At 43.9% G+C, this 23,353-nt stretch overlaps 1 protein-coding gene across 1 annotated transcript; it reads left to right on the forward strand.

The window, feature by feature from the left end:
- The first annotated feature begins 2,151 nt into the window (after positions 1–2,151).
- LOC127625047 (zinc-binding protein A33-like) lies at positions 2,152–16,303 on the forward strand. The gene is made up of 6 exons (XM_052100103.1): positions 2,152–2,721; positions 2,815–2,910; positions 2,991–3,224; positions 3,307–3,439; positions 11,198–11,224; positions 13,495–16,303. The coding sequence occupies exons 1-6, from the start codon at positions 2,152–2,154 to the stop codon at positions 14,037–14,039; spliced, it is 1,605 nt and encodes a 534-aa protein (XP_051956063.1). The 3' UTR covers positions 14,040–16,303.
- The last annotated feature ends 7,050 nt before the right edge of the window (positions 16,304–23,353 follow it).

Below are 23,353 nucleotides of genomic sequence, written 5' to 3' on the forward strand. Positions count from 1 at the left end.
GCCCAAGCACTGATCCCATAGGTACCCCATTAAGTAGCTGATGTGGCTTGGATACCTCACCTCTCCAGGCTACCTTGAAGGACCTACCTGAGAGAAAGGAGTTAAACCAGTCCACCACAGTTCCTGTGATGCCCAGAGTAGAGAGAGTGGAGAGAAGGATCTGATGTTTGACTGTGTCAAAGGCTGCAGAAAGGTCCAGCAGAATCAGGACGGATGATCTGGATTCCACTTTCGCCCATCTTTCACTGACAGATGTTGTTATATAACTAAAAGTGTTTGTGGAGTTTAAGCAAAAACCCTGATTTATAACTGGACACATTTTTTTTACTTTTAAATGAAATTGCTAGTGTAATTTAACTTGCATTGTTTTATTTAGTATACATTTTATTTGTGCTATTTGTATGCATATTAGACTTTTAATGCCATTTATAAATGATAATTGAAGTTAATTTATTATGGGGTGGCACTTGACTGGATGTATGCAGGTCTGGACTGGTAATCTGGCATACCGGGCATTTTCACGGTTGGCCGACGCACTTTTGGGCCGATCAGGGGCAGAATGTCCATCGGGAGAACAAGCAGCCGGTGGTTCGGCCGCGAAACGCCGCGTTATGCAGAAAAGGACAGCGACCCCCCCAAACAGTTGGCCGGTTGTAAAATCACGGGACGATTTCTCTTCCCAGTCCAGCCCTGGAGTATAACATTCACTGTGTAATTACCTTAGAAACACACCTGTGTGGAATCATCAGATACACACAACAGAATTATGAATTATGATCTGTTCCATATTCATGAACATGTGGGTGGAGCTATGGCATCACTGCAGGTGAGTGAAAGATTTCAGGGAAAGTATATTAAACTGATGAACATCTGAAGTCAAACAAGAATCAGAGACTTTAGAGATCACAGCTGATATTCACTCACAGGTAAGTGATGGAAATATAAGAACTAGTTTACTGCCCTGAAATAGAATCACAATGTCATTAAATGTCTGTCATGTTATTGGCTGTAAAGTAGAGTTTGATGTGTGCTGTCGTGATATAAAACACACACACAAAACCACCTGTCAGGTGTTTATTAATGAGGCAAGTACATTTTATGAAGAAAAATAAATCCTAATTTTTGCTATTTAGTCTTGAAAGAGTCTTTAAAGTGTTGTTGTAAAGATCTGTTTCTATGTTCTGCGGCTCCTGGAGATCTTTTATTTCAGTTCTCCAACAGTATTTTAGATTCTGTAAAATGATTGTGATGTATTCACACTATCAGTGTCTGCATGATAAAACATCTCCATATAACCATTATAATGTGAATTTTGATGATATGACCTTGAATTGAATTTGAAGAGGAAATGCAAAACTTATCCAACAAGTGATTTAGACCGGTTTGCAAGACTGAATGTTAAGAATGTACTTCCTGAAGTCCCTGACTGCCTGTGGTTGAGTTACAATAGAACAGGATTGGAAACAAACAGGGTGTAACTTATTTAGTAATAGTACTTAGTTACTTTACTAAGGATTACTTCCAGAAGAAGTTCTGAAATTTGGACAAAGAATTCTTCTTCTCTCAAGCATTGTAACGAAGCTGAAGGAAAATGACGTCCTGAATATTCTGGCAATGCTGATTGGTTAATCACAAGAATGTGTGCAGTCCTTCACTAGGGATTGTTATGCTGGTGCATGAAGGATAAATAGTCATTGTCTTGCTTTAAAAGCACTCCAAAAATGGTTTATATGCTGCTTGCAAAAAGTTTTATTTTGTCAGAAAACACAGCTTCTTTTGAATGGCGATTAATGGAGAAAGATGCTTAATAAAATAGTAGTTACAGCATTTATTAATAGGGGCTAATTCATCATGATAACAGCGAGATGAGTACCTTATTAGTATTATTAAAATGGTTCAATCCAGAAATATAAATGATATATTGTTGAGGTCAAACGATATTGGATTTAGCAGACACCAAGAAGGTGATGGAAGAAAGCTGATAACAATGAATCAACTGATAGTTTCATGAATCAATATTTTGAATGTATTTAGAGTTGACCGTTAGCCGGTACGTCCAATATTTAGGCCAAAATCTTGGCAATTATTGTCCCATATTTTAGCTGCGTTACATTTGACCTCTAATATCGATCGGCCTCTAATACATCATCAATGTGTGTCTTTTCAGTCATGTCGTCCTCCAGTAGTGCACTAAATGAGGAGCTTCAGTGTTCAATCTGTCTGGATGTGTTCACTGATCCAGTCAGCACTCCATGCGGACACAACTTCTGCAAGACCTGCCTGAATGAATGCTGGAAAAACACTCAGAACTGCAGCTGTCCATTGTGTAAAGAAACATTCAGCAAAAGACCTGATCTGAAGATTAATACAACACTCAGAGAGGTCGTGCAACACTTTAAGAAGAAGTGTAATCTGAGTAAATCTGAAGTTCTCTGTGACTTATGTGATGAAAGAAAGCAGAAAGCCGTGAAGTCTTGTCTGATGTGTCAAAGCTCTTACTGTGAAACTCACCTGGAGCCTCATCGGAGAGTCCCACGACTTAAGAAACACAAACTGATGGACGCTGTGGAGAATCTGGAGGATTATATATGCCAGAAACACGAGAGACCTCTGGAGCTGTTCTGCAGAGATGATCAGACACGAGTGTGTGATTTCTGCACTGAAGGAGACCACAAGACTCACAACACTGTTCCTATAGAGGACGAGAATGCAGAGAAGAAGGCAAGAGTTACTAATATTCAATCAATACTTATTTTCAAGATGGAAAAGCTGTGTTGAGTGATGAAATGTGTCTGTGTTGTTCTCTGTCTGTAGAAACGGCTGGTAAAGACACAGACAGACGTGCAGCAGATGATCCAGGACAGAATGAAGAAGATTCAAGACATCCAACGATCTGTAGAGATGAGAAAGGTCAGTCAAATTTAGTTTCAATCTTCTTTATAAATAAAAGTGCTGAATTAAATACATTTAAACTGACTTGATCTGATCAGAGAAACACAGAAGAAGAGAAATCACACAGTGTTGAGGAGTTCACTGATCTGATCCGCTCCATTGAGAGATGTCAGACTGAAGTTGTTGAGATGTTGGAGGAGAAGCAGAAAGCAGCAGAGAAACAGGCTGAAGATCTCATTAAAGAGCTGGAGCTGGAGATCACTGAGCTAAAGAGGAGAAACTCTGAGCTGGAGCAGATCTCACACACTGAAGATCATCTTCATCTCCTACAGGTCAGTGTCCATCTCTCTCATCAATGAGAATGATTAGAAAACACTCCTCATGCTGATGGATTTCTCCTCTCTCCTGCTGTAGATTGACCCGTCCCTGTACAGCCCTAAAAACAGTAAGAACTGGACTGAGATCAGTATTGACACTCATGTGGACACTCTGAATACAGCTCTGACTCGACTCAAAGACACTCTAGATCAAAGACTTGGTCAAGCTGGTAAGTGTTTAGTAGTCATGATTATTAAATAACCGTCTGATCAGTTATTTGAGACAACTGCAATTATTGGGCATTCAAACACCAATCACATTTTAATGACCAAATAAAAGGAATATAAGTGAATATTCTGTATAAATGCCATGAACGTTTGTGTGTCATTCAGTTGAACTGTGAGTCCAAGCTGAGTCGTACTGCGGACATAAACAAGCTCCTTGTGTGTTAAATTTGAGTGCTGAGTGAAAAACATTACAGTCTGACAATTACTCGTCATACTCGCAATTATTAGACAGACAATTACTCGTCATACTCACAACTATTAGTCTGACAATTACTCGTCATACTCGCAACTATTAGTCTGACAATTACTCGTCATACTCACAATTATTAGTCTGACAATTACTCGTCAAACTCACAACTATTAGTCTGACAATTACTCGTCAAACTCACAATTATTAGTCTGACAATTACTCGTCAAACTCACAATTATTAGTCTGACAATTACTCGTCATACTCACAACTATTAGTCTGACAATTACTCGTCATACTCACAAATATGAAAAAAGGCCAATGAGAAGTTGGCAGCTAGTATTTGCATACCTTGCCCCCGGACATACGGGTATAAAGTTGAGGTAATACTAGAGTTCATTCAGGATTTTTCTGAGGACCCGGAAATGGTGCGGACACTACAGCGGCTCGGCTCAGCGACGTGGCCGGGAAGGACACAACGTCTTTGTTCCCTCCATCAGGGAACGGAGGTTACATACGTAACCTAGACATTCCCCTTCTGTCACTCTCTCCACGTTGTGTCGGAGAAGCGACACTAGGGGTCCAATTTAAATCACGCCATGCACTGAGCCGTGTACGTGTTCTGACACAGGAGCGAGCAGGTGTTTCACGTGCCAGACGACCGGCTGTATCAGACTGCACGTACCCTTCCCCAATGCCCCACAAAAGTCGTCGGAACCCTTTTGGTTACCCTGACAGGGGAACAAGGCGATGCTTGACAACCTGAAAACGGGCCAAGCCTGGCTGGGCCTCTTTTCACTCTATGTTTCTCGCATAGAGCAATAGACAGCCGGGGCCCTTACATGCACTGAGGGAAGGGGGTCTTACCCAATTTCCTATTCTTTCAGGGGGAAAAGACCCTGCGGAGACCACCCCTACCCAGCGGGGAGGTAAAGTGGTGAATACATCACATGTGTTTTTAGGCAACACGTAGAAGTGGCGTGGTGGTAGATCCAGCCTCAGCGAGGGGGAGTTGCTACAACACGGCGACCGGAGGACAGCCGGAATACAGGAAGGAAAACGCGGGTCCGCTCGTAAGGGGACCGTATCGCGGAGAATACACACAGGGGGAGTCTGCGAAGGAGTCCTCACCCTGTGGAGCACCTATTCCATTACAGGGTAGATTTGAGGACCCGCAGTGGATTGGGTCGGCAAGTTCCTCCGCCGAACTGCGGACCCATGAGGGCTAGGGAGGAATCGACCAGGGATTCGAGGAGTGGAATCTCCTGGGAAAAAAGACGCACAGTCAAATCAAATCAGATCACTTTATTGTCACACTACCATGTACACAAGTGCAACAGTAGGTGAAATTCTTGTGTGCAGTTCCGAGCAACATAGCAGTCATGACAGTGACGAGACATATACCAATTACAATAAGCAACATACTTACACAAAAGAATTTACAAATCAAATGTACACATACTTGCACAACACAATAATTATATACAATGTACAGTAAACAATACACACAATATAGAATACAATAAGGAGTATATGAAATATATATATATATATATGAAGTAGTATATTGAGGAGAATATGTTGACAGTCCAGTGTGAGATATAAGATGAATAAAGTGCAGTGCTAATTATTGATCCTGATAGATCAAGTGTTCAACAGTCTGACTGCTTGGGGGAAGAAGCTGTCATGTAGTCGGCTGGTGCGGGTCCTGATGCAGCGATACCGCCTGCCTGATGGTAGCAGTGAGAACAGCCCATGACTCGGGTGGCTGGAGTCTCTGATGATCCTCCGAGCTTTTTTCACACACCGCCTAGTGTATATGTCCTGGAGGGAGGGAAGCTCACCTCCGATGATGTTCCTGGCAGTTCGCACCACCCTTTGCAGGGCTTTGCTTCCTCAGCCGTCTCAGGAAGAAGAGGCGCTGGTGAGCCTTCTTCACAACGGCCTCAGTGTGGACGGACCATGTGAGTTCTTCAGTGATGTGGACACCGAGGAACTTGAAACTGCTGACTCTCTCTATCGGTGCTCCATTGATGGTGATGGGGCTGTGTTCTCTGTCTTCCTGAAATCCACCACAAGCTCCTTGGTTTTACTGAGGTTGAGGGAGAGGTTGTGCTCCTGACACCAGCGTGTCAGGGTGTGCACCTCCTCTCTGTAGGCTCTTTCATCATTGTCAGTGATCAGACTTACCACCGTCGTATCGTCAGCAAACTTAATGATGGCATTGGAGCTATGTGTTGCCACACAGTCATGCGTGTATAGGGAATACAGGAGAGGGCTGAGAACACAGCCCTGCGGGGCTCCAGTGTTGAGGGTCAGTGATGAGGAGATGTTGCTGCCCATTCTAACCACCTGACGTCTGCCTGACAGGAAATACAGGATCCAGCTGCACAGCGAGCCGTTTAAGCCCAGAGCCCGGAGTTTCATATCAAGCTTGGAGGGCACTATGGTGTTAAATGCTGAGCTGTAGTCTACAAACAGCATTCTCACATATGTGTTCCTTTTTTCCAGATGGGAGAGAGCAGTGTGTAGTGTAGATGCAATGGCATCATCAGTGGAGCGGTTGTTGCAGTAGGCAAACTGCAATGGGTCCAAAGAGGGGGCAGAACAGAGCAGATGTAATCTCTGATTAACCTTTCAAAGCATTTGCTGATGATGGGGGTCAGAGCAACAGGACGCCAGTCATTTAAGCAAGTGATTGTGGCTTGCTTCGGTACAGGCACAATGGTTGATGTTTTGAAGCATGTGGGGACTACAGACAGGGAGAGGGACAGATTGAAAATGTCCGTAAAAACACCAGCCAGTTGATTCGCGCACGCTCTGATGACGCGGCCAGGAATGCCGTCTGGGCCCGCGGCTTTACGGATGTTCACCCGTCGGAAGGATCGGGTTACATCCATAACAGAGACGGAGAGTGAATCAACCTCTGTAGCGTCATCAGCGAGTGCTCTCTCCGCGAGGGCGGTGTTACTGTCCTCAAAACTAGCATAAAATGTATTAAGTTCGTCCGGGAGAGATGCAGCGGTGTTCACAGCGGAGTCTTTATTCCGTTTGTAGTCTGTGATGGTATTAATTCCCTGCCACATGCTTCTAGTGTCAGTGGTGTTGAACTGACCTTCAAGTTTGTGCCTGTACTGGCGTTTGGCTTCACTGATGGTGTTACGGAGGGCACAACTGGCTTGTTTACGCTCCTCCGTGTTCGAAGAATTAAAAGCGGAGGACCGCGCATTGAGTGCCGCGCGAACCTCGCCGTTAACCCATGGTTTCTGGTTGGGGTATATCCGTATTGTTTTGGTCGGAACAACATCCTCTACGTACTTTCTGATGAAACACGTTACGCTGTCAGCGTAAACCTCGATGTCGTCATCAGAGGCGGACCGGAACATCTCCCAGTCCGCGTGATCAAAACAGTCTTGTAGCGCAGAGTCTGATTGGTCCGACCAGCACTGGATCGTTCTGAGGGTGGGTGCTTCCCGTTTCAGCTTCTGCTTGTAAGCGGGCAAAAGCAGAACGGAAGAGTGGTCCGACTTGCCAAATGGGGGGCGGGGGAGGGATTTGTAGCCATCCCGGAAAGGAGAGTAACAATGATCCAAAACCCGGTCCCCTCGTGTGTTGAACTTTATGTGTTGGTGGTATTTTGGGGCGATTGTTTTGAAGTTGGCTTTGTTAAAGTCCCCGGTAACAATGAACGCAGCCTCAGGGTGCGCGGTTTCCTGATCACTTATACTCCCATACAGTTCCCTGAGTGCCCGGTCTGTGTCGGCTTGTGGGGGGATGTACACAGCAGTGATGATGACCGCTGTGAATTCCCTCGGCAGCCAGAATGGTCGACACAGAAGCATGAGATATTCCAGATCAGGAGAGCAGAAAGACTTGATGAAATGTACGTTCCTCTGATCACACCATGATTTGTTGATCATAAAACATACACCACCACCTCTGCTTTTACCAGAGAGGTCTTTCGCTCTGTCTGCTCGGTGCACGGAAAAGCCCGTGATTTCGATGGCCGAGTCTGGAATCTCCGCAGCCAGCCAGGTTTCAGTGCCCACGAGGACGCAACACTCCTTGTCAAGTGAGCTCGGACCCGCAAGAGGGGGGGCACGGCCTGAGTTTGATAAGCCAATGAAATGGCATCTACTACCCAGTGGGAAAACCTCTGTTTGGAGACAGCGTTTCCTTTCCGCTGTCCCCCAAAGCATACAAAGAGCTGCTCAGAGTGTCTAAAGCTCTGCGTGCTTTCCAGATAGGTACGCATAGCACGTACCGGACACAGGTTTAAGTCATGCTTACCAAGGGACTTGCCGTCTACTGCGTCATGGTGGGCCACGATAGCGGCGACATACACCTTTTGGGTGGAAGGGGACAGCTTCCCTTCCAGCCTCTCGTACAGGAATAAGAGCCCTGACCTAACTGCGCACCTTTGTGGGTCTTCAGCCCGGGAAGAACACCAATCTGCGAACAGGCGGCACTTCAGGGCGTAGAGCTGCTGTACAACAGTAGGTGGTAGGCCAGCTAGATCTTCCGCGTCCCGTCCAGGGACCAGACGTGGAGTTCCCAGAGGTCTGGATGCGGATGCCAGAGTGTGCCCTGCCCCTGAGAAAGCAGGTCCTTCCTCAGGGGAATTCGCCAGGGAGGAGCTGTCACGAGGGGTGCGAGGTCCGAGAACCAGGCCCGGGTGGGCCAATATGGAGCCACTAGTGGTGCTGTCTGACCTGACTAGGACATGTTTGTCTCGAATTAACGGGAGAAACTTCCGCACGGCAAAGAAAACGGTCAACAACTCTAAGCAATTGATATGCCAGTGCAGCGGGGCCCCTCTCCAATCGCCCACAGCTGCATGCCCTTTGCAAACAGCGCCCCAACCCAATTTGGAGGCGTCGGTAGTGATCAGGACGCGTCGGGACACCTGCTGCAGGGGCACTCCTGCCCGTAGAAAGCAGAGGTCTGTCCAGGGTTTGAGTGTTTGGCGGCATGTGGGGGTGATTGTCACACAGTGCATGCCACGGCGCCATGCTTGTTTCGGGACTCAAGTCTGAAGCCAGCACTGAAGCGGTCTCATAAGCATCAACCCCAGCGGCGTGACTGTGGCGGAGGATGCTATATGCCCCAGAAGCCTCTGGAAGAGTTTTAGAGGGACCGTTGTACCTGGCTTGAACTTTGCGAGGCATTTCAGCACCAACTGTGCATGCTCGTTGGTGAGACATGCAGACATTGAGATTGAGCCTACCTCCATGCCGAGAAAGGAGATGCTCTGAACTGGAGTGAGCTTGCTCTCGGGAGTGGGCCAGTATGAGCCAGTCATAGAGGTCTTACCATCTCCACAGCTAACGTCTTGGGCTCTGGGTTGTCCGTCTCAGGAGCACCTGGGAGTCTTCCGGGTCCTTGAGGGGGTCCGTGAGACGGAGGGCGTCTGCTTCCTGCAGAGCGCTCGACGCGTGGGCTGAGAGCTGGGCCCAGGTTGAGGCGGAGCAGCTTGCTGTTTCATCGCAGGGGGACAACCTCGGCGAGCAGACGGGGCATGCCCCAAGGCGTCAGGTTTGTGGCGGGGCAGGATGTGAGAGATTGCCTCCGTCTGTTTCTTCACCGCGGAGAACTGCTGGGTAACACCCTCGAAGGTGTTGCCGAAGAGGCTGAACTGGGAGACTGGGGCGTCGAGAAAGCGAGTCTTGTCGGTCTCACGCATCTCGACCAGGTTCAGCCACAGGTGTCGTTCCTGGACCACGAGGGTGGCCATTGCCTGCCCGAGTGACTGTGCTGTGACCTTCATGGCTCTAAGGGGTCGGTCGCTGAGCGCAGTTCCTGCAGCACGTCAAGATCAGGGCTACCCACATGCAATTCTTTAAGCGCCTTGGCCTGGTGGACTTGCAGGAGGGCCATGGCGTGCAGGGCGGAAGCGACACGTCAGGCGGTGCTGTAGGATGTCAGCGTAAGGATGTTGTCCTACAGGCCTTGGAGATGAGTACAGGGCGACCCCGCCAGGTGGTAGGGTTTTACGGGGGCATAGGTGAAGTGCAACAGCCCTATCCACTGGGGGAATCGCCATGTATCCGTGGACTGTTCCGCCGTCGAGGGTAGCGAGAGCGGATGAGCGAGTGGCTTTGTGACGAGAGGTGAAAGGTGCTCTCCACAGCGACGTCAGCTCATCGTGCACCTCCAGGAAAAATGGGACTGGGGGGGGGGCATGGCCGTGAGCAGCGCCCAGACCCCAGGAACCAGTCATCCAACCGCGATGGCTGTGGGGAGGACGGAGGGTTCCAGTCCAAGCCCACGCTGGCGGCGGCCCCGGAAAAGCATGTCGGACATCTGAGCATCAGCCTCAGCCTGGCGTGCTGGCCCGAAGGCGGAAGCCCAGGGGAGTCATCCGCGTCAGATGCCGCGCTCTCCAATGCAGCGGTGAGTTCATCCGCTTTGAGCTCCAGAGGATAAGCAGGCTGGCTGTGAGGCGAGCCGCTGTTGCCTCGAGCACGGACGGGAGTCAACGAGCATGCCGGGGAATGGATGGTCAGCGAGTCTCTGGTACCCGACGGAGCCGCACGCGCTGCCATCCCCAGATCGCTTCCAGCGCCACTCATACCGTCCTCAATCCCGTGGGAAGGAGCAATGCGAGGGGCGGCTGGAGTGGCTCGCTCTTGGTTGAAAACGAGCCACGACCGCAACGTTGTCATGGCATGTTCTCGCAGTGAGGACATGAGCTATCCACAAACGCAGCCTCGGTGTGATCGCTACCCAGACATACGAGACAACTCCTGTGGCACTCTACCGCATCCAGGAAGTACACAGTGGCGGAACTGCATCTTTATAAAGACGCATCCTTAAAAGGACGTTCAACGCCGCTGTGTATGCTCTTTTAGAGAAAATCACTCTTTTAGAGGAAATCACTCTTTAAATAAATCTCTTAGAGTTTGTTTCTGCACTGTCGAAGCGCCCAGGGGCAATTGCACTGCCATACACAGAAGGTAAAAATCGCCGCTGTAATGCGCCGTCAATCCAACAGCTTGCAGAGCGTCAGAGGAATACTGGAACAGGTGTGACTTCAGCGAAATAGCATGCACAACCATCCTCTCCGAAGAACATTTCTGAATGTACTCTAGTATTTCCTCGCCTTTATACCCGTATGTCCGGGGGCGGGGTATGCAAATACTAGCTGCCAACTTCTCATTGGCCTTTTTTCATAGATCAGTGGTATATTCGGTGCTCAAAAGAGACCCCTAGTGTCGCTTCTCCGACACAATGTGGAGAGAGCGACAGAAGGGGTATCACAATTATTAGTTTGACAATTAATCGTCATAATCACAAATATTAGTTTGACAATTAATCATCTGTCAAATGTAATAATGGTGACAGTCCAAGTGTATAGCAAACATAATATACAGATTTACTTGTGTCAGTAACTGTCTTGAGACGAGTTAAAATGACTCGGTGTTAATCAACAGCATCTCTGTCGAGTTTCAGAAGCATTTATCCTGTAATATTCCAATAAACAATTAATTATATTGTCTTGTGATTTGACAGGATTGAGGAGGATGCAGCAGTATGCAGGTACAGTGTGTGATCTTCACTTTTCTCTCATATACACTTACAATACTTTACATTTATATTAGAGGTCGACCGATATTGGTTTTTTCAGTCCGATGCCGATCTTTTGAAATCCGGGTCGGCCGATGGCCGATTAATGCTGCCGATTTATTTTGGCCGATATGTGCTTGTTTTTAACCTCTTATTTGAACCTTTTATTTGAAAGATAAAATGTAACACAAATAATTACTTAAGATAGACAAAATTTCTCAACAAATACATTTATTGAACACTTGACCAATCTCCACTTAAATTAAAAATGTATAATGTAAAAACATATTGTATAAATAACGTATAACAAATATATTAAATAAACAAAGCAGGTGTTACGAACTGCTCCGAGACACGAAGGTTGAGATCCAAATGCAGCTTTAATTTAGGGGCAATCCAGACACGTAATCCAATATTCAGAGCATCCAAGAGAAGCACAGGCATAACTAGGGATGGGTATCGTTAAGGTTTTAATGGTATTACTATCTTACCGATACTGCTTATCGATCCGGTACTTTAACGGTATTCTTAACGGTTCCTTTTGTTATATATATATATATATATATATTACACAAATATAAACGTTATATAGGCACAGTGATTTAATTTCAGGAAGGTCTACTAACATTACTGTTCAGGTGTGGTCTAAAAAGAAATCTAATAAAGTAATCAATTGTAAAATAACACTGCATAGTTTATCATAGATAGATTAATGCTTATTAATGCAGAAGTTATTCATTCAAGAGCTGTAAGTGATTTTCTCTTTGCCTTTTGTTGTTTGATTCGCAGTAATGGCTCAATCGTCACATGTTTAATAGACAGCTTCCCCTTTAAGACCAAGTTCGGATCTAATAGGCTCCTGATGCAGCATATTTTCTCCCAACTATTTCCATAACTACGTCCATTTAAGACATAAACTGTGTTTAAGTGAATCTCCAAGCCGGTCGTTTTGACATATTTTTGTGTATATTTGATCGTTTAGACGCATGAACCCCAAAGTAGCCTATACTTTGCTTGTCTCTTTGCGGTGTGTTTCGGAGCGCGCGCCGCCTTGGGAACGGTATCTATTGCGCTCTTTTTATTATTAAACGCGTCCCGCAATTTAGCAACAGTAGCATTTTACAACAATCACCGATCGTGCTGATTCTGACGTTAAGTTTGAGTTTTAGGGAGAAATGTCAGTGCACCGCTGTGAAGGGAAGGAAGTTGTGCTAGACAGAATGCGGCTTATGTATAAATATTCTTTTTATAATCTTTGGAAGGCGAAATCTAAAATAAAATCAGACTAATAATCACAGATCTAAACCAGGCTATGTTTGAATGTTTAGTTCTGTCACTCATTATGTTGGGCACGTTTTGTGCTCGCTGTGGCACCGCGTGAGCGAGTTTCTCTCTCTCTCTCTCTCTCTCACTGCGAATAGCTAAATTGCATCACAGACAAATGGTTTCATATTATTATACATAGAAATGGCTGGCGAGATAAAATAACTTTCTCTTTATAGCAATAATAAATGTATTTTCTTAATTTCTCCAGTACCGACAGCAGAACCGGTAACGTCCGAGCTTACCAAAGCCAGTCCTTCACTAGCCTATAGTGCGTTGGTATATTTTTATTACTTATTTATCTCCATTGAGTGACAACCCTCTCAAATATAAGACACACAACAGAACAAATAAAAGTCTCAGATTCACTGTCTGTAATTGCAAAATTCTTGCTTACTTATTGTGACATGATAGCAACCCTTCTGCTGTGATAATGCAACTTCAACTACGCTATCAATATCCAAAGTAGCCGAACGTCATGTCAACTATCGCGTTTGTCACGTTTTTTCTCGAAGTTGGCAGTAAAATATCAAAAGTTTTTAATTAAATCTAAAGAAGTTATACAAATTTAACCCTTACTGTTTTCTCCAAGGAACTTAGCTCCTTCCTTAGGCACTGGATGAGGTCTGCTCACTCTGCTGGAGAATGACTCTAGGGGCAGCGTGCGTCGAACACGTGTTCCACAACAACACTAGGCTGCCCACAGATGCGCCTGCCTAATAATCGGCTTGATATGCGTGGATATTGGCCGATGCCGATTATGTAAAAAATGCAAAAAATCGGCCGATTAATCGGTCGACCTCTAATTTATATACTGACAGCTGATTTACTGCACTAGTTTCATTATAATCTGGATTCAATATTACGTCAATCAAAATGTTTGTATTCTGAAGTGATTGATATTCTCTGATCTCTCTCAGTGGATGTGACTCTGGATCCTGATACAGCTCATCCTAAACTCATCCTGTCTGATGATGGAAAACAAGTGTCACTTGGAGGCAATAGAAAAAAATGCCCAGATACACCAAAGAGATTTTCTTACTGGTATAATGTGCTGGGAAAGAAGGGATTCAGTTCAGGCAGATTTTATGTTGAGGTGCAGGTGAAGGGAAAGACTGAGTGGTATTTAGGAGTAGCCAGAGAATCCAGTAACAGGAAGGGATCGATCTCACTGACACCAGTGAATGGATTCTGGACTTTGAGTTTGAAGAATGAGAATGAATATAAAGCCTGTGATGGTCCTTCTGTCTCTCTGTGTGTGAGAGTGAAGCCACAGAAGGTTGGTGTGTTTGTGGATTATGAGGAGGGTCTGGTCTCCTTTTATGATGTGGAGTCCAGCTCTCATATCTACTCTTTCACTGGTCAGTCTTTCACTGAAACACTCTTTCCATTTTTTAACCCGAGTTATAATTATAATGGTAAAAACTCAACTCCACTGATCATCACAGCTGTCAGTTACAATTAATGAATTTACACCCCATTAATATAAATAAACAACATGAACATTAGATTTGTACATTTCTTAAAAGAAAATATGAGGCGTTGTATCCACAGTTTTCCTGAGCAACCACTGGACGATGCCATGATGATTCTAATTCCCTGTAAGTAAAAACTGCCAAAACAAGAGATCCAGAGGAGAATAACAACTACAGTGCATCCGCAAAGTATTCACAGCGCTTCACTTTTTCCACATTTTTTTATGTTACAGCCTTATTCCAAAATTGATTAAATTCATTATTTTTCTCAAAATTCTACAAACAATACCCCATAAAGACAATGTGAAAGAAGTTAGTTTGAAATCTTTGCAAATTTATAAAAAAATGAAATCACATGTACATAAGTATTCACACCCTTTGCTCAATACTTTGTTGAAGCACCTTTGGCACCAATTACAGCCTCAAGTCTTTTTGTGTATGATTCTACAATGGCACACCTATTTTTGGGCAGTTTCTCCCATTCTTCTTTGCAGGACCTCTCAAGCTCCATCAGGTTGGATGGGGAGCGTCGGTGCACAACCATTTTCAGATCTCTCCAGAGATGTTCAATTGGGTTCAAGTCTGGGCTCTGGCTGGGCCACTCAAGGACATTCACAGAGTTGTCCCGTAGCCACTCCTTTGTTATCTTGGCTGTGTGTTTAGGGTCGTTGTCCTATTGGAAGATGAACCTTCGCCCCAGTCTGAGGTCCAGAGCACTCTGGAGCAGGTTTTCATCAAGGATGTCTCTGGACATTGCTGCATTCATCTTTCCCTCGATCCTGACTAGTCTCCCAGTTCCTGCCACTGAAAAACATCCCCACAGCATGATGCTGCCACCACCATGCTTCACTGTAGGGATGGGATTGGCCAGGTGATGAGCGGTGCCTGTTTCCTCCAGACATGACGCTTGCCATTCAGGTCAAAGAGTTCAATATTTTATTCCTCATGGTCTGAGAGTCCTTCAGGTGCCTTTTGGCAAACTCCAGGAAGGCTGTCATGTGCCTTTTACTGAGGAGTGGCTTCTGTCTGGCCACTCTACCATACAGGCCTGATTGGTGGAGTGCTGCAGAGATGGTTGTTCTGAAGGTTCTCCTCTCTCCACAGAGAAATGCTGGAGCTCTGTCAGAGTGACCATCGGGTTCTTGGTCACCTCCCTGACTAAGGCCCTTCTCCCCTAATCGCTCAGTTTGGCCAGGCGGCTCTAGGAAGAGTCCTGGTGGGTCCAAACTTCCATTAACGGATGATGGAGGCCACTGTGCTCATTGGGACCTTCAATGCTGCAGAAATGTTTCTGTACCCTTCCCCAGATCTGTGCCTCGATATAATCCTGTCTCGGAGGTCTACAGACAATTCCTTGGACTTCATGGCTTGGTTTGTGCTCTGACATGCACTGATAACTGTGAGACCTTATATAGACATAGTTAGTTAAAGGCCCTATGCTCGATTACGAGCAAAGGCGACTTGATGGATGAACAACCTGTAGGAAGATCGATCATGTGCCAGTTGGATAAGTTGGGCCAAGGTCTTCTCCGTTGTTGTCTTGATAGTGTCGAGCCATCGGGTTGCTGGTCTTCCTCTTCTTCTTGTTCTCGTCCCATTATAACGTCCTTCTGCAGTGAGTGATCTGTTCGTACGATGTGTCCAAAGTAGGCAAGTTGTAGTTTGGTGATCCTTATATAGACAGGTGTGTGCTTTTCCAAATCATGTCAGTAGTAAATATAATATACATTGTGACAAAAATGATTGATGGGTTATGATTGATGACATAATTGTTGTACATTTGACCTTTCCTTCCTATTCCCCTCCCCTCCCTCCCCTCCCTCCATCCGGCAGGTGTACAGGATGTGGTATGACGTGTTTGGTCAGCTGTTCTGATATCCCTGCACTGTAGCCGAGACAATCTGTGTATTTAAGAGTAGAATAATTATTAATCTTTAGTGATGTACAATGTTTTATGGAAAACTGAGATGATAAAATAATGTATGGTATAACACTAAAAATAGTGATTGATGAAATATTTCATTGATGTAATTATTGAGATGTTTTTCAAAAACATGATAAAGTAATGTGTGGGGAATCATTTTGTTTTTTATTATTATTGTAAGACATAAAAAGTAGCATTACATTTAAAATGTGTTTAAATGATGTGTCTTTAATAGGGGTGCAATGCTTGGTGACAAAACGTGGTATAAGGCTTTTTTTTATTATTTTTAACAAAGTGTTTAAAACAGTTTCTAAAACAGTTGATGTTGGTTGAACCAAAACTCATTCAGATGTTCACTTTAAAATAATGAATAAATGGTTAACAAAGACAGAAGTGTTATTTTACCAGAGGAGAAAATGTGTTTTTAAACTAAACGTGTCAGTCTCCCATATGGTCTAGCGGTTTGGACTCCTGGTTGTCACCAGGCGGTCCGGGTTCGACACCCGGTATGTTTCATAACAGACCTGCGCTCGGACACCAGCTTAGTTTGGATATGCGAAAACAACTGCATTTCATTGACTCTGTAAGTGTACTCTGCACAATGACAATAAAGTTGAATCTTAATTATCTTAATTGTCAAGCACAACAAAGTCACTCTAAAATTATAAAAACTTCAACATTTTAATTGAAATAGTATGCATTATAAAATGTATCTTTAGCGCAAAGAAACTTACATTTTTCTGTTAAAAGTCTTTTCACGAGCGCATCCAAAACGATATTGGTTTAAGAAAGATGACAATATCCAGCCGGTGTGTGGAGTGATCTGTCATCAAGTCTCTTAGGAAGCATGTGTTTTTTTTGGAGCATGTCACGTAATTTGATGATCCGGTGGGGGTGTCATCCTTCTTTCTAGGCTGTTAAATCATTAGACCTGTGCGTGCATTTTCAAAATAGATCAATCCATATTTAAAACAAAATGTTCAATGTCTTGTGGACAGCTTTTTTTTATGACCCGGTGCTGGACATCCAGCTGTTTAGATGCGGGTACAGAATGATGCAAAGCCAAAGTACAATGAAATAAGGCTTATGATTTCGGGGGTTTATATAGGTTATTGTCCGGTTTCATATTTGTCAGTCAAGTTTTCAAAATACATTCAAGGCTGAAGCCCCGGCAAAATCGACTGACGCCGCGTCTGGCGAGCTCATCCCATTCAAGGGACTTACTAATTAGCTTTATTTCCACAGATCAGGCAGACGAGGTGACTAAATAATTATTTGTAACATAAAACATTAACATGGTTCAACATAAAGGTGATCATTAATTTTTAAGACATTTCATAATTCCCAAATATTCCTCCCTGTGTGATGCATCTGAACAGCTTTGCATGAACAGAGATTTGGTAAAAGAATGGTAAACTGGAACAACTCTTTTTGTGTTGGCCTGATTAAAGGCAGCAATAAACTTCAGTTGTTACAAACTGTGTTGTGTTCTTCTAGAGCAGTTATTAGTCAAGTCAAGTGGTATTTATTGTCATTTCAACCATATACATTTAGTACAGTAAACAGTGAAATGAGACAACGTTCCTCCAGGACCATGTGGCTACATAAAACAACATAGGACAAACCCAGAACCACATGAGACTACACAGACTAAATAACATACCTGTATAAAATACCTATATATACCTATATAAAGTGCACGTGCAAACATGTGCAAAAAGTACAGGACAGTACAACAAATTACTGACAATGAACAGGACAATAGACAGTGCAGCGCCGACCAGTACTCAGTAGTGCAAAAAGATGACACTTTCTAAAAACATAAAGATAACATACTATGAGATAATGTTCTATGCACATAGCAGTTATTGAGGTAGCAGACAGTTATAAAGTGACAGTTATTAAAGTGCAACTCAGGACACGTGTGTGTCAAACCAGTCTCTGAGTATAGAGGAGTCTGATGGCTTGGGGGAAGAAGCTGTTACACAGTCTGGCCGTGAGGGCACGAATGCTTCGGTACCTCTTGCCAGACGGCAGGAGGGTGAAGAGTTGGTGTGTGTGGGGTCATCCACAATAATGGATACAGTGTTTTTTGTAAATGTCTTTGATGGAGGGAAGAGAGACCCCGATGATCTTCTCAGCTGTCCTCACTATCCTCTGCAGGGTTTTGTGGTCCGAAATGGTGCAAGTCCCAAACCAGGCAGTGATGCAGCTGCTCAGGATGCTCTCAATAGTCCCTCTATAGAATGTAGTGAGCTTTATGTAACCCTTATTACGAGGTAGTAATAATGTACATAGGTGTAGTAGTCTAAAGTAGTCTTCGAGGTTATCATTAATGTGAAGGCAGTGATGCAACTCTATTATAACTGCCTAGCAACCAGATGGGGTTATCCTAACAACCAAGTAACAAATCACATATCTCTGCACCAGAATATCGTAGAGACTTCCTGGTTGACATATTTGACTTCGTGTGGAAAGGAGGCTTGATAAGTATCACCCTGGTAACTGCATAGCAACCAGACGTGGTTACCCTCGCAACCAAGTAACAAATCACATATCTTTGAACCAGAACAATGTAGAGACTTAGGGGTTGACATATTTCACACAGGATGGCAAGGAGCCTTTTGAGTATCACCTTGTTAACTGCTTAGCAAACAGATGGGGTTACCCTAGCAACCAAGTAACAAATCTTATATCTCTGCACCAGAACAACATTAAGACTTCTGGTTTCGTTCATGGGACTCAGGGTAGCAAGGATCTATCTATGTATCTGAATGGTCTAATAATCTTTAAACTTTGAAAACTACTAAAACTTATAACTAAACTAAAAACCTTTTGAAGGGTGAGGGTCGAAATCCCTTGTCTCTTCAGATATATCAATACATATATATATATCCTTTTATATCAATATCTATCTATATTCTGTTGCTTCACTTCTTTAATAAAATGATGAATTAACTATATGCATGATCACATAATCAATTCTATTTTCTTATGCATAACTGAAATATACTTTGAATCATGTGTGTGTTGGAATGTTAACTAGTGTCTTTTAAGGAACATTCCAGAGTCTTTCTCTCTGTCCTGCCCGTAGTCTGAAGGTCCTTTGGGGATAAGCTTAGCTGTGATGAGAGGGGGCAGGGAGAATGTTAAACATATGTTCCAGATGTATTCTGTGGTTGATTTTTACCTGTCCATGACTAATTATATGATTTAAAATCCTATGTAATAGCACTTGAATAAGTAGAAGTGTAAATTTTCTCTTATTATTTCTTTAAGGGAAGGAATGCATGTTATCTCTTTCCTCTCCTTTGCCTGAGGGGTGAATATTTCTTATCTCACTGTTTTGGTTAAAATGACCTGATAAATGTGTGCTCTGGTTCCCTTGTAGCGCAGAGAAACACTGTCGTTCGTCAGTGTTTCGGTGTGTGAGTATTGACCTTCTACCCAGGTTTTGAACCCAGGGAGACACAGCAGGCAGACTCGAAGACGCCCGAGACCATCTGCGAGGTCACTTCAGATGTAAATCTCGGGCCAGGACGACAATTGCGCTGATTAATGTTGATGTGCTATAGCTATCTATATGTTGTGACTTTATGCTCTGTTAGCCAATCAGGAGTGAAATAATAGAATATACGTCCTTGCAAATGGTATAATTGATGTAAAATTTTGTGTAAGGTATGAGTTTAGCTTTCGATCTCCTCGTGAGACTTTGCCGCTGGCTCTACCAATTTCACTGCAAACTATTCTTCAGTAAATTTTGGATTCTTTGATTGAACTTCTGACTCCTGGTGGTTTTCTTTCTCCATATCTGATCGGGTCATAACTGTTATACCCCTAACAGTTTGGTGGAGGATTTAGCGGGCAATCACTCCGTGGTGGCATCTCTGGCAAATCAGCAAACAAGGTAGGAAGTTTTTTTTTTAATTGTTAGGGCTGTCTGACTGGAAGAGATTTTGAAGGGGAGCGGGAGAGCTTCACTCCGACGAGGCGTGTGAAGAGTAATTTAATTATACTATTGTAAGTATAAGAAGTCGCTGAGAGTGCTGTTTAAGTGGCAACAGCAAACAGCGCAAGTGAAACGTGCTCTGTGAGGGGGCCCAGGTGGGCATGGGTGAAGCACCACCCCGGCAGAGTGCGTCCCTGGACGAGAGGTCCAGTGGCACCGTAAACCTGCTCAGTCTCTTCCAACTCAGATAGGGGTACCCCGAGCTTAGTGAATCAGGCAGTTAGGGATTCAGATATTAGTTATAAAATAAAATAAAATACAATAGGGATTGTTTTTCCCGGGATGCATCAGGAGCGGTCCCAAGTAAGTAAATAAATTGTGACCCTAATTGGTATGGATCAGTATATGTGACCAGGATGTTTGTGAAGAATACTTTGTGGTGAAATTGGTAGAAATCCAGTATTGTTGCTGCTATAGTTAATTTATCCGCGTAAAATATTTGCTGCTCTGACGAGCTCAAATCAAAGAAATGTGCATGAAATCAAAAAGTTAACCCTTAGCGGACTGGACAATGTTTATTCTTGGGCTGTTCTTTTCCGAGAGGGAGCAGCTGTTGAATGGACATGTGTCAGATCATAACTCCTTTTATATCAAAGTGATGAGTAAGAATATTTAGATTATAAAAGGAGTGATCACTTTAAAGCGATTGAATTGTATTTGGGAAATCACATTATCTGGACAAACAATAAAGCTTTGAGTGTATTGCGTTAAACTGAAGTCAAATAAGTTATTGAATTTTAAACCAAGGGTGTATTTAAGATAAGTGTTGTTATATTTAGGCTGCAGAACAAAAAAGACGCTGATAGGGCCAAATATTTATCCGTGTTTGCCTATTCATGGATTTGTAAACTGGGTGGTATACCTTTAAGCCATGAAAAGGCAATTCCAAATATGATGGACGGATGGTCTAGTTTGATTGCCCAGCGTGATAGAGTGGCAAAAATTATTGGGCAGGAAGTCGGCTGTGATCTGTGTAGTGTGAGTAAGGGTTTCGAGGCTGTTTTTGTGTTCACCATCTTGTCCGGTACCTCTAATGGCCAGAGATTTAATGTGTGAATTAAATTTGACCCTTACTTCCTTTGGAAGTAAATATGTTGTTCTAAATTTGAACCGCAGTGGGCTTATGAATGGTGTGTGAAAAATGATGATTGTGCAAAAATTATCTTGAAATTGGCAAAGGATCGAACAATGTCATTTAACACAGAAAATATGATGCCTGACCAATTGCATTGCACGTCACATGTCGTAATTGAATGTGAACTATAATCTGAGGAGGGATGGTTTAATGGGGCAGAAAATGAGAGTGTGAAATTTTAGAAGATTTTCTGGGCAGGAAAAGTGTGTGTGTGTGCTCTCAGCTTGCCTGACAGAAAAACAAATGCAGTTCTATTTTGATAGCAGGGAACACTGAGACACTTTATCAGTGATCAAGGCCAAAGAGCGTTCAGCCTCAGTCACCATTCACTTTCATTGAAAAAAAAAACACAATGAAAATGAATGGGGTCTGCTGTGAGCAGATGTGGGCCCCTGTGTGAGAGGATGCATTAAAGCAACAGATTGGGCTAAATAAATGCAGGCGTGAAACACAGCAAAAGTATAGGAGCATTTATGAAGATGAATGTGGTCTGAGGTGTTCAGTCTCTAGCAAGCTTCTTAACATTTCATTTTGTATTCCAGCTAGCCGATGATGAGTGTGAAGGATGCCTTATTTTGATTGACACGGGCGCGACTGTATCAATTACAGATCTCGATCTTGAGATCACTTCTAACACTGTGTAAAAAGCCACTGTATTGCATACTTTGCAGATGATAAGTGCAGATTTAACAATTTGGCTCATTGTTTCTTTAATTATGAATATTGACTGGAGGCATTTTGAGTTTATTTCTCTTTATTATTCTCTGTGGGTGCTTGGCTGCAATGAAACAATTCGCTTATCTCAGAGTGGCCCCCACCATGAGCGAAAATGTGCAGTGGCAGGATCTGTTAGTCTAACTGAGACTCGCTCTGAGTGGAAGTTTATAATTTCCAAATTCCCTGATGTATGGGCCAAAGATAAATATGATTGTGGTTTAGCACAGATTCAGCCACTGAGCATCCCGGGCCCTTTGCATGAGGCTAAAAGACAATATCCTTTGAAAAATGAGGCTCGGGAGGGTGCTGAAACTGTTGTAAGATGAGTTAATGAAACGAGGAAATTGTGATCCCCTGTGCCTCCCCCACTAACTCTCCTATGTGGCCTGTCAAAAAGCCAGATGGGAGCTGGCGTTTGACCATTGATTACACTTCTCTGAATGCAGTGTCTGAGAAAATGCACCCTCTGGTGGCCAACCCCGCAACTATCCTACACGAGATAGGATCTGAACATTGTCTTTTTACTGCTTTAGACATTTCTAATGGTTTTTGGACTTGTCCCCTAGCCAAGGAGGATCAAGGCAGATTTGCTTTCACCAGCAGGGGTCGCCAATGGACATGGAGTCGTTTGCCACAAGGTTTCTGCAACTCACCCACACTGTTTCACCAGGCACTAGCATCCTTCATCGATCCGGTAAGAAAACAAATTGAGTGTGACGGATCTGTTGTCCTACAATATGTGGATGACATTTTAATTGCTAGTCCAACCAAGTTCAAACATTTGACTGCTGTACAGACTGTTTTGAATGCCCTCCAAAACGGGGGATTCAAGGTTAACTTGAAGAAAGCACAGCTAGCACTGCCTGAAGTGACTTATTTGGGGCAAATTGTGGGTGTGCACGGCAGACGCATCACTCCTGAACGAGTTAAAGCTATCATTGAACTTCCAAAACCAAACACGGTTACTGGTCTAAGGCAAGTAATGGGTCTTTTGAATTACTGTCGCCAGTATGTTTCTGAATACACTGAACTTTCTAAACCACTCACAGAGGCGCTGAAAGGAGGAAAACCTGGATCGGAGCTGATCGACTGGACTGAAGAGATGGAGGAGGCGTTTGTGAGTATCAAAGAAACTCTTGCTTCCTCCCCAGCATTACGTCATGCCGATGCCAGCAGGCCGTTCCATCTATGGACATGGGTGGGAACTCGATCCTATTCAGCGGCCCTGGGTCAAAGGGTTCCAGGAAGAAACTCCTATGGAATGGTAGGCTATTACTCAGCTCCTATTCCTGTTTCAATGGCAGGACAGCATCCGTGCCTGTTGATATGCGACTGTGCAGAATGGGCCGTAAAGATTACAGAGGACATTGTGACTCATCAGAAGGTGATACTGCACACTAGACACCAGATTCTGAAACTGTTAACAAACACTCGTTTAGGCTCTATCTCTAATCAAAGACGAGCTAAATGGGAGGCCACTCTCTTGAGTAAAAATGTGGATATAAATATTGACATTGAA

The sequence above is a fragment of the Xyrauchen texanus genome, chromosome 31, assembly GCF_025860055.1.
Source record: "Xyrauchen texanus isolate HMW12.3.18 chromosome 31, RBS_HiC_50CHRs, whole genome shotgun sequence".
Classification (NCBI taxonomy): Eukaryota; Metazoa; Chordata; class Actinopteri; order Cypriniformes; family Catostomidae; genus Xyrauchen; species Xyrauchen texanus.

What these genes read in the sequence shown, in the direction of transcription:
- LOC127625047 (XM_052100103.1), top strand. Translation starts at nt 2,152, where the DNA reads ATGTGTGTCTTTTCAGTCATGTCGTCCTCCAGTAGTGCACTAAATGAG. An exon ending in ACGAGAATGCAGAGAAGAAG is followed by an intron (nt 2,722 to 2,814) that starts GCAAGAGTTACT and finishes CTCTGTCTGTAG; the next exon opens with AAACGGCTGGTAAAGACACA. An exon ending in TCAAAGACTTGGTCAAGCTG is followed by an intron (nt 3,440 to 11,197) that starts GTAAGTGTTTAG and finishes GTGATTTGACAG; the next exon opens with GATTGAGGAGGATGCAGCAG.